At 39.1% G+C, this 15,082-nt stretch overlaps 1 protein-coding gene across 1 annotated transcript in view; it reads left to right on the forward strand.

Moving 5' to 3' along the window:
* The first annotated feature begins 9,367 nt into the window (after positions 1-9,367).
* The window catches only part of Gabrr1 (gamma-aminobutyric acid type A receptor subunit rho1), a 40,087-nt gene continuing 34,372 nt past the window's right edge, over positions 9,368-15,082 (forward strand). The window contains exon 1 of the mRNA XM_087188018.1: positions 9,368-9,673. Within this exon, the coding sequence (XP_087044144.1) occupies positions 9,552-9,673 (122 nt within the window). The 5' untranslated portion in view covers positions 9,368-9,551. The remainder of the gene's footprint in view (positions 9,674-15,082) is intronic.

Below are 15,082 nucleotides of genomic sequence, written 5' to 3' on the forward strand. Positions count from 1 at the left end.
AAGGTCTTAGTTTAATGAACTATTGATCCTTACCACTGTAGTTGTGGTGGAAGCAGTTATGGAATATTGGGCTGGGTGTGTCCAGATTGTGAAAATAAAATTAACTGTAGCTAATTGAGTCTTCTTATTAATCCAGATATCCCATCAGTCATAAAAATTTCAATACAGATAGTGGGCAATCTCCAAATAGCTTATTGTCACCACCATATTCAATAACTTTAGTAAGTTAAGTGCTTTCAGTGTGGCACCATTTGGTTGACAGAATTGGAAACTCAGCAAGGAAAAGATGACAGAGAAATGACAAAGAGGGCACATTACAGATGGGCTTTTAAAGACCTAGAGATCAAGAAATCTGACCTGAATTAAAATAGTAGATGCAAAACAAGGGTGGTTACTTTGGAAGCAAACTATAAATACCACAGCCTTCCTGTCATGACTTATATTAATGGTCTGCCCTGGCCCCTATATTAATGGTCTGACTAACATTTTGTTCTCATGCTGTTTTATTTTGATGTTCTGACTTATCTGAGTGGTTAGCCCCAGATAGAAAGTAGGCCAAAGGGAAAAGAGGCCTAGGAAAGCTGCCTGACTCAGAATAGAAAGTGAAATTGGTGAATTCAGCAGACTGCTGAATAAATTTATTCTTCATTTTTTCCACAGTGATAGAGTTTTAGCTAGGTAGAAGATGATTCATCTAGAGACTGCATTCTTTAGACCCCTTGTAGTTAAGAGTGTTCAAGAGGCCAGGTTCTTAGCAATGAAATGTGAATACAGGTGATGAGTGCAGCCACTGTGTCCCTTGGTGAAAAGAAAGTAGCTTGCCCTTTATTTCTTCTCTTTGCTTTTCCCCATGGCTTAAACTGTAGTCAGGTTGAAAATCAGAATTTAACCAGGTATGTAAGAAACAACAAGATGGAAGGAACATCATCCAGGAGCAGACTTCTCTATCAGCCTGAACTACCCATTTCTGCACATGAAATATAAATATATCCTATTTTATTTGTTGATCTTTGAATGTTGGTATAGTTTGGGTCTTAAATGTCATCCAAAGTTCCATCTGTCAAAGGTTTTGTCCTCTGGTTATGATGCTATTTGGAGGTGGTGGACCCTTTAGGAAGTGGGGCCTGGTTAGAGGTCTTTAGGTCATTGGGTTGTGTTTTTGAAGGAGACTGTGGGAAACTGTTCTCTTCCTTTCTCTTTTTTTTTGCTTCCCAGTTATGAGGTGAGAGGTTTTGTTCCACCATGTGCTCCTATCATGATGTAGTGACACAGACCCAAAGCAACACAGCCAACTGATCATGAACTGAAACCTCTAAAACTGATTCAAAATAAACTCAGTCTTTTTACAAGGTGATTATCTCAGGTATTTATTACAGTAATGGAAAGCTGAACAATACAAATGTCTTGATTACTCTTGCAGCTTATATTGTGGGCTAGATAATGCAGTGAAGCACCTGTATCAGGGACTGAGAGCTGACTCTTCTTGTCATTGTTTCATCAAATCCCTTTGCTTTGCTCTTTAATTCCCTAAATGGCCAGGTCCAGCCCAATGCTAGGAGGCCATGTTTAGGAATGTTCAGAAGGAAGCAGTAGTGTGCTTGCACCTAGAAATGTTCTAGAGGGCGCAACTTGAAAGCAGTTGATGAACATCTGGGGCTGCTGTCTTGGAACAGGCTAGGTGTGTAGTCTGACGTTCACCCAATCAGTCAATGAGTACCTTGTGTGCAGAGTTGGGGTGGCTTTGAGGGCTAGAAGCAAGGGGTCATTGAAGACCAAGGGGACACTTGAAGTCAGCTAAAGTCAAGTACTGCCTGGTCCTTCTTCCACTGAAGGAATTTCTGCCCTGGATGCCCTGTGCTGGTGTGGGGAAGGCTATGATGGCTGAGGAATAAAAAGAAGAGGGAGAATGGAGACTGACATACTTGTTACCAGAGTTTTCAGCCAAAGCCCTGCTCTAGGGGTCCCAATACACCAGAGTCAGTCACTTATCTCAATACACCAATCAAGTGTTAGGCATGGTGAAGCCCACCTGTAATCCTATTACTTGGAAGCCTGAGGCATGAGTTTGAGGCCAATCTGGGCTACATAGTGGGGCCCTGTCTCAAAATAACAACATCAAAAACATCAATCAACCCCGGCCCGAATTCCTGTTTTTTAAAGAAGTGTGATCATAGGTGTTTGTAGTCGTGAAGATGAGCTTGATGTGCAGCGTTTTGCAGCACACCACGCCGCATCTCACAGCGCCAGGTTACATCCATCTTCAAACCCTGAGCTCTCAGTAAAGGTCAAAGAACTGCTTGAAAATTCTGTGGGAGAAAGAGGAGCCAGAATGATGGGAATGATTGTCTCTTGGTCCTCACTTAGCCCTTGAGAGGACATGCCTCTCTGGCCTCTTGGGCATGGGACTCTTAATTTAAGTATTTAAGTATAAAATTTCAATAAGTGTTTACTGGATTAAGCAGATTTTCCACATTTTTATGACTTTAATGTATTCTATCTCTCTGTATATATATATTGTGAATTTTTTCACTTGTTTTCAGTGTAAAGGCAAGTGAGATTTCATGAGATTCTGTGACTACAAGAAAAAAAAGAAAGCCATAGACATTAAGGTGCACTACTCAGACCAACTTGGAGCCAAAATGGATTACTTCAGAGTGGTTGTCTGCATGTGGCCATATAAGATTTAGTTTGTGACTTTATTTTAAAAGTGTGTACTTTTTTCTCTACTGCACTTTTTCTATTTCCTGCCTATGCCATTCATTTCATTTTTTTTTGTTTGTCTGATTTTCTTTTCTTTTGTTTTGTTTTTGGTACCGGGGATCGAACTTCGGTCCTTATGCTTGTGCAGCAGGCAGTGAAACCACAGAGCTAAATCCCCAGCCCTGATTTTCTTTGTTTTCTCAAAGACAAGGTCTCACTATGTAGTTCAGGCTGGCCTTGGATTTATTTTGTAGCCCAGGCTGGCCTCAAACTTGCAATGATCCTCTTGCCTCAGATTTCCAAGTGCTGGGTAACGCCTTCTTTTTAGAACCATGTCACTTCCATGTGGTAAATGGTAATAGTTCATTTTTCCCATCAAAATTATTAACTATATTTTAGGGAAAATAACATATCTGAAAAATCCCCCTGGGGTAAAAATATTAACATGAAACTTAAGCCCTAGAAATTAGCCCCAGGTATGTTAAAAATAAAGCTATGTGGCTCCACAGTTTTCTTGGTCCTTTGAAGTGACGATTTGCCTGAATCCAAACCCTGGCTTGAAAGTCACACTGTAGTGATTTGGCCTATTGAACAGTGGTCCTCTGAGTCTAGACTTTTTATTCACTGATTTATGTACTATTGTTTTCATGTCCAGAGGAAAACAAAAAATGAAAAGTATTTTTGCTATAACCACCTTTTTATCAAGTTTTGGTATTTATTCTCACTATTTTATCTACATTACTTCAGGAAAAAATGTGCTATTTGCACTGCATCTCCTTATTTAGCAGGTTTTCAAAACAAATGGAAGCCTTACTTATCTTTGTCCTTAATGGTATAAATAATACCTGGACAGAGAGCTGAGGCCTGTGGTTTTGGACTTGCACCATGTCACTGCCTTTGCTGTATGTGGCTTTAACTGTGAGTGTTCAGGTCACATTGATCAGGGACTAAAACCAAATGCTTTGCAGTTTGATGCTCTTAAAAGATAAACTCCTGATTTTAAAAAATCTTAATTTAGGGTGCATTTCTGAGGGTTCTTAGTTTATCCTATGACTAGAACAACGAAGCCTTAACCTGTGTGTGCTCCAATTCCAAATCGCCTTTTTTCTTATTTTCATTTTAAATTTATGACTGCATTGAAGAGATTGGCACCTTCTCTTCCCACCACAACTTGACACCAAGCCTGCTGAATCAGCAGACCCTTGGTGCAGACTCTGGCCAGCTGCTGAGCTAGAGAATCAGTAGATCCAATGCATGCTTCCATTAAAATTTATTATAAATAATAGACTCTCATTTCTGCCAAGTTATTACTTAGGGAAGAAAACTCCTCCCATGGATGGGTTTTCATGAGGGTGACAGCTACATCACCTCCCTGCCTGGGAACAGCAGTAATCATGGAATTTCTAAGAACAAACCTAGAAAAGTGTTATCAAGTGTTCTTTCACCCATGAAAAAGAGGAGAAAATATTCCTTTATTTAGTTAAAACAGTGATTGTTATTTGGGTGGAAAAGTTTCTGCAAAACATTACGTTAAAGCATATGTATCCCTTTAGCATTAAAGGCTAAAAAAAGGATAAATCTTCAGAAAAGTGTCACAGTCACAGTACATTTTCAGATTTCAATTTGAACCCCAGTTCATCATTAGCTTTTGTTACGCTTTTTAAAAAGCTTCTTTCTTTTCATATACATAATTCAGTTGAACTTGATCTTTTTAAATTGAAACGTGTAAGGTTATCTTAAAAAGACAAAATTGCACAGTGGTAATAATCAAATAACAGTTATACTGCACAATTCAGTGATTGTAAGGTATCCTGTAACAAGCAATGTTTGCCTCCTACTTTTTGATACCTCTTAAAACTTATGTCTTTTAGAAAGACAGTGCCTCTGTATGCTTTTTGTATTTTTACTGAGTGTAAATATTTGTTATATTTTTGGTTAAGAGAATGTAAAAGTACCATTTGTTATTATCATATCTACTAGTACATTGGTGGAATCAATAAAGGATCTACATTAACCTTCAAAAAAAAAAATCAGTCAAGGAGATAAGCAGCAGTGAAGGGGAGGAAAGGAACTTTAATCAGCATGGCCTTGCCAGGAGAATAAATTAAAAAGTTCAAGATTCTCTTCAAGGGGCTGAAAGAAACTTTGGGGTTTTATAGAAAAGCATAACTGTTATGGATTGTGTGTAGATGTCCTCCCAAAGCCTCATGTGGTCACAGGTGGAGATTTTCGGAGGTGGTTGGATGTAGAGTGTGTGATGTTGGGATTGATTCATGGTGCAATGCTAGGATTAAGGGTGCCCCATCTTGAGTGTGAGTGCTACCCATCCTGGGTAGCTTGGATAAAATATAAGGGATAGAAAGAGGGCTACTGTCATCACTTGTTGTTTGTTGCTTGCTGCCTTCCTGTCTTTTGCCTTTCATGATCTGTCTCTCCTCTTCAATGCCCCTCTGCCATGCCACCCTGCCATGAAGCCAGCCAACTATGAACTGAAACCTGTACTTAATATGAGCCAAATAAACCTTTTCTTCTTTAACTTGGGTTTCAGGTATTTTGTCTCAGCAATGAGAAAAGTAACTTTGACAGTAACAAAGGCAAAGCTTGGGAGTTTACATAGCTGGTAGCGTTGGTAATCCTGGTCAAACATGGGCTAATAGACTGTATCTCAGGACTGGTTCTGTGAGGTTCTGGGAGACCCATCATTGCTTGAGGAGGCAATTCAGTACCCTTCATGACATGACAGCTCTGTTGTGGAGGACGGGGGAGCAGCCCTAATTTCCATCATGGGGTAATTGCACTTGGTTAGGGGGAAATATCATCATGGGGTGGTCTGCAACACTCTGCTTTTGCTGGAATCCAAGGTAACTACACGTTTAGGACAATGGCTGAAGACTAGTAGGTATACTCCAAAGTGTCTGGAACTGGACAGTTGTAAAACTAGGCAATTAGATGTCTCCACAAATCCTGACAAATTACTTCAGTTACTCTTATCTTAGTATCCTCAGTCTTGAAGGAAGATAAAATATGCTAGATAATTAGCGCTAATGAACCTTATATTGGTAACACTCCTTAAGTGATTAGAATGCTTATGTGAAGAGCCAAGCAGGAATCAGACCTAAAGTTTTAAGGTAATAAAGGGGACAGACACAAAAATGCAGGTAGAGATGGTAAGATTCATCTTGCTTTTAGTTACCCATTGGGCATCTGTAGGTCTAACCTCTAGATCTCTATTACATATTGAGTAAAGGAAAGAGATTGAATTTGGCCAAAAAAATAGTTTTAAAAATCGATCTGGAAATGTGATACTTCAGTCAGTCTAGAACCTTCATAAACTAGGTGCTGGTCCTACCTGCTAGGTCTTTGTCCTACAAAGAACGGCAAAGATGTTCTCCACAGCAGAGCCTGTGGTGTTAATGGGAAATGAAGTTTGTTTAAAATGCTTATAAGCAGAGGAGCAGCAAAGGGTACCCAGCTTTCTGGGCTCTTGTGATCCCAGAGGGAGGAGTGCTTGGGCTGGGTGTAGTTAGCTGGTGCAAAAACAGAAGCCTTGAAGAGGGGTCCCTCTCCCCAGGACTCTGCCTTGAAGGCTTGGCAGCTAGTATCAGCTTCTCCTTCAATTGAGCTAATCTGACTTGCTGAGATAGCTCTCTGCTAAGGTTCTGAGAGGGACAGAATAGGAAATGCATGTTTGAGGACTTCTGGATTTGCTCTCTTGGTTATGCCCAGATTTCTGGACCCTGGAGCTGGCCTCTAAATAATAGAGAAAGATATTTTCCAATCTGGCATCAAATATCCATTCATGCCCTCCCAATCCCTGACATACCTTAGTGCTCTGGACATTTTGATGTACTCAGCCCCAGAATATCTCCCCTTTGTCACTTGGTTCTTCAGGTCGATAAATCACTACAAATTGTCTAATCATGCTGAGCTCACATTTACCTCTGCAGACATCCTGTGCTCTGCCTTTATTTCTGTATGTGTCAACATCTATTTCTTGACAGTCTTGTTACAGGATGACTCATAAAAGCAGACTCTCACATTCCTATAAAATGAACAAATATCAAAAGTTTTATTTAATTCATTAATCAGTGAGGGGATCAGTAAGCTGTTACAAATGACTCAAATGAGGATCTGATCTACAGAGATTTATATTCTCTATCAGACAAAAGGAGTAATTTGTATAGCTCCAGACAGGAAAGATATACATTAATGTCAGTTTTCTACATTTTAATGTCTACCTTTACAGAGTTGTAAATAGCTGAGACAAGGACAATCAGAGGCACACATCCTATAAAATCCGATAATTCTGGGAAGGTTCACTGGACAGGGCTCAGGATTCTATGAAAGGGACATTCAGTAATCTCTTTTGCCTATTTTAAAGGCTAATGATATTTTCTGGAACAGCTTCCTTCTCCTTGTGTTTATATATAGTTTCAAAGACAGATTATTCTTGAATACACACACACACACACACACACACACACACACACTCTCTCTCTCTCTCTCTCTCTCTCTCTTTCTCTCAGAGGTTAGTCTCCTTAGGTTTGGCTGACTTCTTCCATAGATTCATCAAAGAATGTCATCACCATAGAGGCTTCTATCAGCTGGTTTTGCAAAATGTTGAGCCATTATGCTCTTGAACAATTCCAAATTAGCTTCTGTCTGGAAGCTGCCATAAGGAATATTAGACTTTTAAAGGCATCTATTGCTTGCTATCCTACTGAGGCTAGGAACCAAGCCCAAGAAGCTCCACAAAATTTTACCTGCAAATTCTTTTTTTTTCAGCTTTCAAAAAAATAAGGGCTTTCCTGGAGATGATCTTCTTTATTGCCTATCAATCTAGACTCTATTATTAGACCTAAGCCAATTTTATAGACATGGACTCTATAAATACAGCCAAACTTTGTCCCTTAAAATGGCTTGCTATGATTAGTCAAATGAGTGTCACCTTCGCATACGACATTCTTGGTCAAGGTCTTGATTGCATAATCGATTTGTCCAATTATATACTGGCACAAAGGAAAACAGATTCTTACTGAACCTATGCAAACAACTGTATTGCCATGAAATGTAGAGTTTGGGTGCTTCTCAAATTGGAGGGAGGGAACTGCATCAGTGGGGATCATATAGCATTTTTAAATGTTTCATTTTAGTTTATGAAAGCAGAATTTACTAAATTATGGTGAATTTCAGACAGCGAAAGAAGGAAAAGGAAGGGCTTTTCCATATCCTGGGAAATAAAACTTTAAAATAATTCAACAGTGTTCTAAATAACCTCAATAACCCCCCCCCATCAATTCTTTTAGTCCTTTGTAATTATTAGCCCATTTTCTGTTGCTGTAACAAAATATCTGAACAATGCATTTTAAAAGAGCCCTACTGGGCCAGGGATTTAGCTCAGTGGTTCTGGCATCTGCCTCCCAAGCGCAAGGACCCAAGTTGGATCCCCGGTACCAAAAAAAAAAAAAAAAAAAAAGAGCCCTATTTAGCTCACAGTTTTTGGAAGCTGAGAGTCCAAGGTCAGGAAGATTCACCATTTTAGCCTCTGGTGCTGTACTTCTAGCCACGTCACAACTTGGAAGATGGCATCATGGCAGAAGCACATGTGAGATAGAACAGTCTTACCATGAGAAAGAAGGCAAGAGAGATTCGGGGGCCAGGATTCTCTTTTTATAACAACTCACTCTCTTAGGAACAAATAGGGTCCCCTGAGAACAATATCAATCCCTTCTGAAGGCAGCCTCTGCACAAGACCTAATTACCTTTCATTAGATCCTGCTCTTAAAGGTTCTACCACCTCCACATTGCCACTCTGGGGACCAAAATTTCAGCACATGGACATTGAGGAGATACACTCAAACCATATCCAAGCCATACTTAATTCTGTTTCTGTGGGATCTTGGATTAGTTGTAAATCTATCTACTTTTCAGCTACAGATTCTAGGAATCCTTACTTGGTCCACCAATACAGTTTGGATGTTATCAAAGCCATGTCAGCTGAGCTTTGAACAGTACACAGTTTGGAAGACCAAGTGTATCCCTCATCCACAAGGTTGTGAGACTGTCTTTTGATGAAGACACAAACTTGAGCCTATAAGTTATTGAAGTCTTTGAGCAAGCATCAAAATGAAAGAAAAACCATCTGCAGATAACACAGACTTGATGTTTATAGTTCAATTATTACTGCTATTTTTCAGTGAAATTCATAAGAATAATGCAACTGACAAGGAAATTTAATTCTTTCTGTACAGAACAAGTTTTTTTTTTAACCCTCTACTTGCTCTCTCTATCTCTATATAGATGGCCTGCCCAGATACCAATCAATCCTTGAGAGTCTAGGGATTTGGCCGCAATAAGACTCAGGGGCAAGGAGTTGTCCAAAACCAGCCCTCAGCCCAGCAAATAGTAATGGCTGGCAGCTTAAAATAGATCTGGGGAGGGCTCATTGACATAGCATGCCAAGCAGTTCAGCACCTTGGGTCTTTTACATTCTGGAAATTACTTTGATCGATTTTTATTTCCTTCTAGTCAATAGGCCAAAAAATACAGACCTTTACCAACGTATTTATCACAATTTGATGATTAATTTAGATCAGCCAAGATACTTGTTCTACAGGGACACAGAAATTCAACCTCTGTTCAGAAAATCCCTGACATCTGACATAGGAGGATTTATAGGTTTAGTGGAAATTGCTTTCTCTTGCTCACCAGATTACATACTGCTGGTTGATTTTTTTGTGCAAGTAAACATCCTCCTACTAATGAACAGACCAATAATGTCTTAAGAAAGAAAAAGAACATCCGTTTCCTTTTTTCGGATTTTGGAGAGGACTGTTTGGATTTGGAAGCCCATGTTGGCTGTCCAGAATATGAAATTTGGCATCTTCCTTTTGTGGTGGGGATGGGTTTTGGCCACTGAAAGCAGAGTGCATTGGCCAGGAAGAGAAGTACACGAGATGTCTAAGAAAGGCAGGTGAGTGGATGTTGTGGGGCAGAGGACTTAGGGAACGAGGATGTGCAGAGCTAGCTTATAGCATTGTTCTGGAAAACAAGCATCCTTTCCAGCTTCTGTGCTTTGTGTGGATGGCTTTATCCTCCTTTTCCCTTTGTTCTCCTCTTTCCCCTATTTTAGCAAGTTAGAATTATGTTTCCTTTTATAATAAATTTCTCTTATTATTGTATATTGTAATTCATTGTATTACAATGCCATTGTAATTCTTTATTATCTGTCCTGGGTGAAAGATAGATTATGGAAAAAAGAATACACACAATTTCCTTAAATATCAGGGACAATTCTTTGATGTCTATTATCCTATGGTTAGAACAAATCTGTGCATTCTCAAATCACTAATGGGAAACTTCCAATCTGTGAGAATGATTATTATTTTTAATTGTTTGTTAGATACACATGTGAGTTTCTTTTGAATCTTAGAAAAGCAGTTTTTTTCAAGCTGTATGGCTAGAATGATTATTAGATTGTTCCCTACCTATAAATTGGGAGGGGGTAGAAATGGAGCTGCCAGGACTGTACGTACCACCCAGTCCGTACCAGCCTGTGCATATGGGGCTTAGACAGGAGCGACTCCCCACCTGCCCCTGCACACGAAGACTTACCTGGGCAGCTCTGATGGCAGCACTGGTGTGTATGTGGGCTGCACACCTGCTTCGATGGCACTGGTCAATAAAATAGGACACTAGAGACAACCTAATGGATTATCCCTACTGTATCTTTGCTGATGAGGAAATAGAGTCAGTGAGGGGATCTGATTTTTGAGCATCAGCCTAACTCCAAATCCAACTTTAGTTTTCTCTATATCTGGATGTAAATATGAAGGGTCAGAAATATCTATTAATATGAACGGGGATCCAGGTTTTGGCAGTGTGGGGAAGCAGGAGGGCTGTATGTCTTGCTCTTCAGTGTGCTCCTCCCCGAGGTTTGGGAGAAGCCCTCCCATATGGGCTTCTAAACAGCGAGCTGAAACTCACAGAACTTATTTCAAGCTGTACTTACAATATTACAGAACTAGGACCTGAAATATCTAGTGGTCACAGTGAGGTCTGGGGCACTGAGAAAGAACACTGTGTCCACCAGTTAGCAGTTGCTTGGGCAAACAGCAAGGTCTGTGGAATGGTGCAGTCACAGAGATTATTTGAATCAAATATGCTCATAGGAACTAAAAGCAGTAGGAAGAAACCCTATTGGTTGTCATAAAAAACTTCTCAGCTTTTCTTCTAAGCCAGAGTTAGAATGGTAACTTATTAGCAAATGTCAATTATTAGAAAATCCCAGAGAATGAAAATGGCTTTTGTTTTTAAAATTACATTTAATTAAAAATTCTTTTTCTTTAAATTTTTTATTTTTAAAGTTTTATTGTAAATTGATAAATTATAATTGTATATACTAATAGGGTACAAAGTGATGTGATACATGTATACAGTGTAGAATGATTAAATCAAGCTAATTAACATATCTATTACCCTAGACTGGTGATGTAATTTGTAATCTCAGCATTCTGGGAGGCTGAAGCAGAAGGATCTCAAGTTCAAGACCAGCCTGGGCATCTTAGTGACTTAGCAAGATCCTGTCTCAAAAAATTTTGAAAGGGCTGGGGATGTAGCTCAGTATGAAGGCCCTGAGTTCAATTCTCCAATACTACAAAATAAAACAAAAAACATATCCACCACCTCAAATACCATTTTCTTGTGGTTAGAACATTTGAAATGTCTTCTTTTAGCAGTTTTGAAATATACATTATTAACTATAGTCACTATACTGTGCATATATGTAAAAACTACATTCCTTTTGTCTAGCTGAAATTTTGTACCCTTTGACCAGCATCTTCCGCCAATCTTCACCTCTGGTAACTACGTCTCTTCTGCTTCTATGAATTCAGTTGTTTTAGACTCCACAGGAAAAACTGAGACGGTATACTGTGGTATTTAGATAGGTCTATTTTTAGACATTAAATTTAAGAACTTGATGATATATCCCATGGAGACTTCTTTTAGGCATTTAAAAACAGGCAATTAGAATGGGGTTAGAGTTCTGGCCTATGAAGGAGACTGAGAGTCTTAGGTATTTGTAGATCTGTGCCTGGCTTATTGAACTTAGCATAATGTCTACCAGGTTCATCCATGCTGCCACAAATGGTAGAATCCCTTCTTTTTAAAGGCTGGATACTATCCCATTCATCCAATGGTGGACATTTAAGTAGAGTCCATAATTTGGCCATTGTGAACAGTGCTGCAATGAGTATGAGAATGTAGACATCTCTTCAACACACTGAATTCAAGTGCTTTTACATACTTGCAAGTAAGATTGCTAGGTCATTCCATAGTTCTAGTTTTCAAGTTTTTCTGTTTTTTGGGTTTTTTTTGTATTAAATTCTTTTATTGGTACATTGTAGGTGTACAACACAATTACATTTCTCACTGGGAATTGTACCTTTATATAATGCACCTTGGTTCTTATTTTTTCCCCATTCCTAGCCCTCCCTTCACCCCCTCCACCCTTCCCTATTTACAAAGGCTTTATTTCCATTTTTTCCATTTCTCATCATTTTTCCTTTCCCCTCTTTCCTTTCCCCTGCCCCTCCCACTACCCCTACTCCTTTGGACCTTTTCTTCCTATTTTGCATTATTGATTATTCATTCTAATCATTGGTACATTTTAGGTATACAATATAATGACATTCATCATTGGAAATTTGCACCTTTTCATAGTCTCTCTTGGTTCTTATTTTTCACCCTTGCCCAGCCCTCCCTTCAACCCCTCCAGTCCTCCCTACTTACAAAGATTTTGTTCCTATTTTTCCATTTTCTCATATTAATCCCATTCCCTTCTATACTTTCCCCTAGCCCTCCCACTTCCTTCCCCTTTGCCCCTTTTCTTCCTATTTCACATGACCTATTATACATTTAGTCCTTATTTACACTTTCAGTTTCTCACACCAAAGAAACTATTCGGTATTTACACATCTGTGTCCTATTTATTTCACTTAAGAGTATTGCCTCAATGTGCATCCACTTAGCTGTAAATGTCTCTAATTTCTCATTTTTAATGGCTGAGTAGTACTCCATTTTATTAAAAAAACACATTTTCTTTATCCAGTCTCCAGTTGATGAGCATTTGGGCTGTTTCCAAATTTTAGCTATTACAAACTGCGCTGCTATGAACATGGGTGCACATATATCACTGTGGTATGATTCTTTTAATTCTTTGGGGAAGATCTCCAGCAGTGGAATAGTGGGGTCAAATGGGACTTCCAGTCCTAGTTCTTTGAGGTATCTCCATACTGATTTCCACAGTGCTTGCACCAGTCTACACTCCCACCAGCAGTGGAGCAGTGTTCCTCTTTCCCCACAGCCTCGCCAGCATTTCTTATTGGTTGATTTCATGATAGCAGCCAGTCTTTCTGGAGTGAAGTGGAATCTCAGCGTTGTTTTCATTTGCATCTCTCGAATGACCAGAGATGTTGAGCATTTTTTCATGTATTTATTTGCTATTTCAACTTCTTTGTCTGAGAAATGTCTGTTCATTTCAGATGCCCATTTTTGGATTGGGTCTTTAAATTTGGGAGGTCTCATCTTTTGAAGTTCTTTATAGATTCGAGACAGTAGACCTTTGTCTGAGGAAGAGCAGGTGACGATTTTTTCCCACATTGTGGGTTGTCTCTTCACACTGCTGGTGGTTTCTCTTGCTCTGCAGAAGCTTTTTAATAAGAAGAGATCCCATTTGTTGATTGTTTGTGCTAGTTCACAGGCAACTGAGGTTTTGTTCATAAAATCTTTTCCTACACCGATGTCTTCAAGGGTTCTACCTAACCTCTGTTCCAACTGGTTCAGAGTTTCTATTTTAATATTTAGATCTTTAATCCATTTTGATTTTAGTTTACTGCATGGTGAGAGATATAGGTCTAGTTTTAATCTTTGGCAAGTTGAAGCCCAATTTTTCCAGCACCATTTATTAAAGAGGCTGTCTTTCCTCCAGTGAGGGTGTTTGGCTCCTTTGTCGAAGACGAGATGGCTGAGTGTGTCTGGCATTGTTTCTGCATCTTCTAATCGGTTCCCCTGGTCCTCAGGTCTGTTTCTTTGCCAGTAGTACCATGCTGTTTTTATCACAGTAGCTTTGTAGTAGAGTTGCAGGTTGGGGATTGTGATACCCCCTGCCATGTCTCTGTTACCTAGAATTGCTTTTGCTATTCTGGGTCTCTTCTTGCTCCAAATGAATTTTTGGATTGTTTTTTCGAGGTCTATGAAGTATGCTGCTGGGATCTCAATTGGAATTGCATAAAATCTATATAGCAGTTTTGGAAGTATGGCCATTTTCACTATATTAATCCTTCCTACCCAGGAGCAGGGGATGTCTGTCCATTTTCTGATATCATCTTCAATCTCTCTTTTCAGAGTGCCATAGTTTTCAGAGAAGAGGTCTTTGATTTCTTTCATTAGGATGATTCCTAGGTATTTCAGTTTTTTGGATGCTATTGTGAAAGGAATTATTTGCCCTATTTCTCTCTCAGTGAGTCTGTCATTGGTGTAGAGGAAAGCTATTGCTTTTTGTGTGTTGACCTTGTAACCAGCTACTTGACTGAATTTGGTTATTAAGTCTAGAAGACTTTTGGTGGAGTTCTTGGGGTCTTCTATATAGAGTATCATGTCATCTGCAAATAATGACAATTTGACTTCTTCATTTCCTATCTTTATTCCTTTTATTTCTTTCTCTTGTCTAATTGCCATGACTAATGTTTCCAGAACTATATTGAACAAGAGTGGTGATAGTGGACATCCTTGTCTTGTTCCTGATTTGAGTGTGAAGGATTTCAGTTTTTGACCATTTAGTATGATATTGGCTGTTCGTTTTTCATAGATGGCTTCTATCAGTTTGAGGTAGAGACCATCTATTCCAATTTTTTGTAGGGTTTTTATCATCAATGCATGTTGGATTTTGTGAAATGCTTTTTCTGCTTCTATGGAGATAATCATATGGTTTTTGTCCTTGGCTCTATTGATATAGTGTATTACATTGATTGATTTTCATATATTGAACCATCCCTGCATCCCTGGGATGAATCCCACTTGATCAGGGTGTATGATCTTCTTGATGATCTTCTGCATTCTGTTTGCCAGTATCTTATTAAGGATTTTTGCATCTATGCTCATTAGTGAGATTGGCCTATAGTTCTCCTTTTTGGTTGAGTCTTTCTCTGCTTTGGGGATCAAGGTGATGCTTGCTTCCAGGAATGAATTTGGGAGTATTGCTTCCCTTTCAATTTCATTGAAGAGTTTAAACAATAGTGGCAGCAGTTCCTCTCTAAATGTCTTATAGAATTCAGCAGTGAAGCCATCAGGGTCTGGGCTTTTCTTAGTTGATAAGTTTTTA

Source organism: Heterocephalus glaber, unplaced genomic scaffold (assembly GCF_053883595.1).
Source record: "Heterocephalus glaber isolate CG9 unplaced genomic scaffold, H.glaber_assembly_v1.0 deba00001523, whole genome shotgun sequence".
NCBI lineage: Eukaryota > Metazoa > Chordata > Mammalia > Rodentia > Bathyergidae > Heterocephalus > Heterocephalus glaber.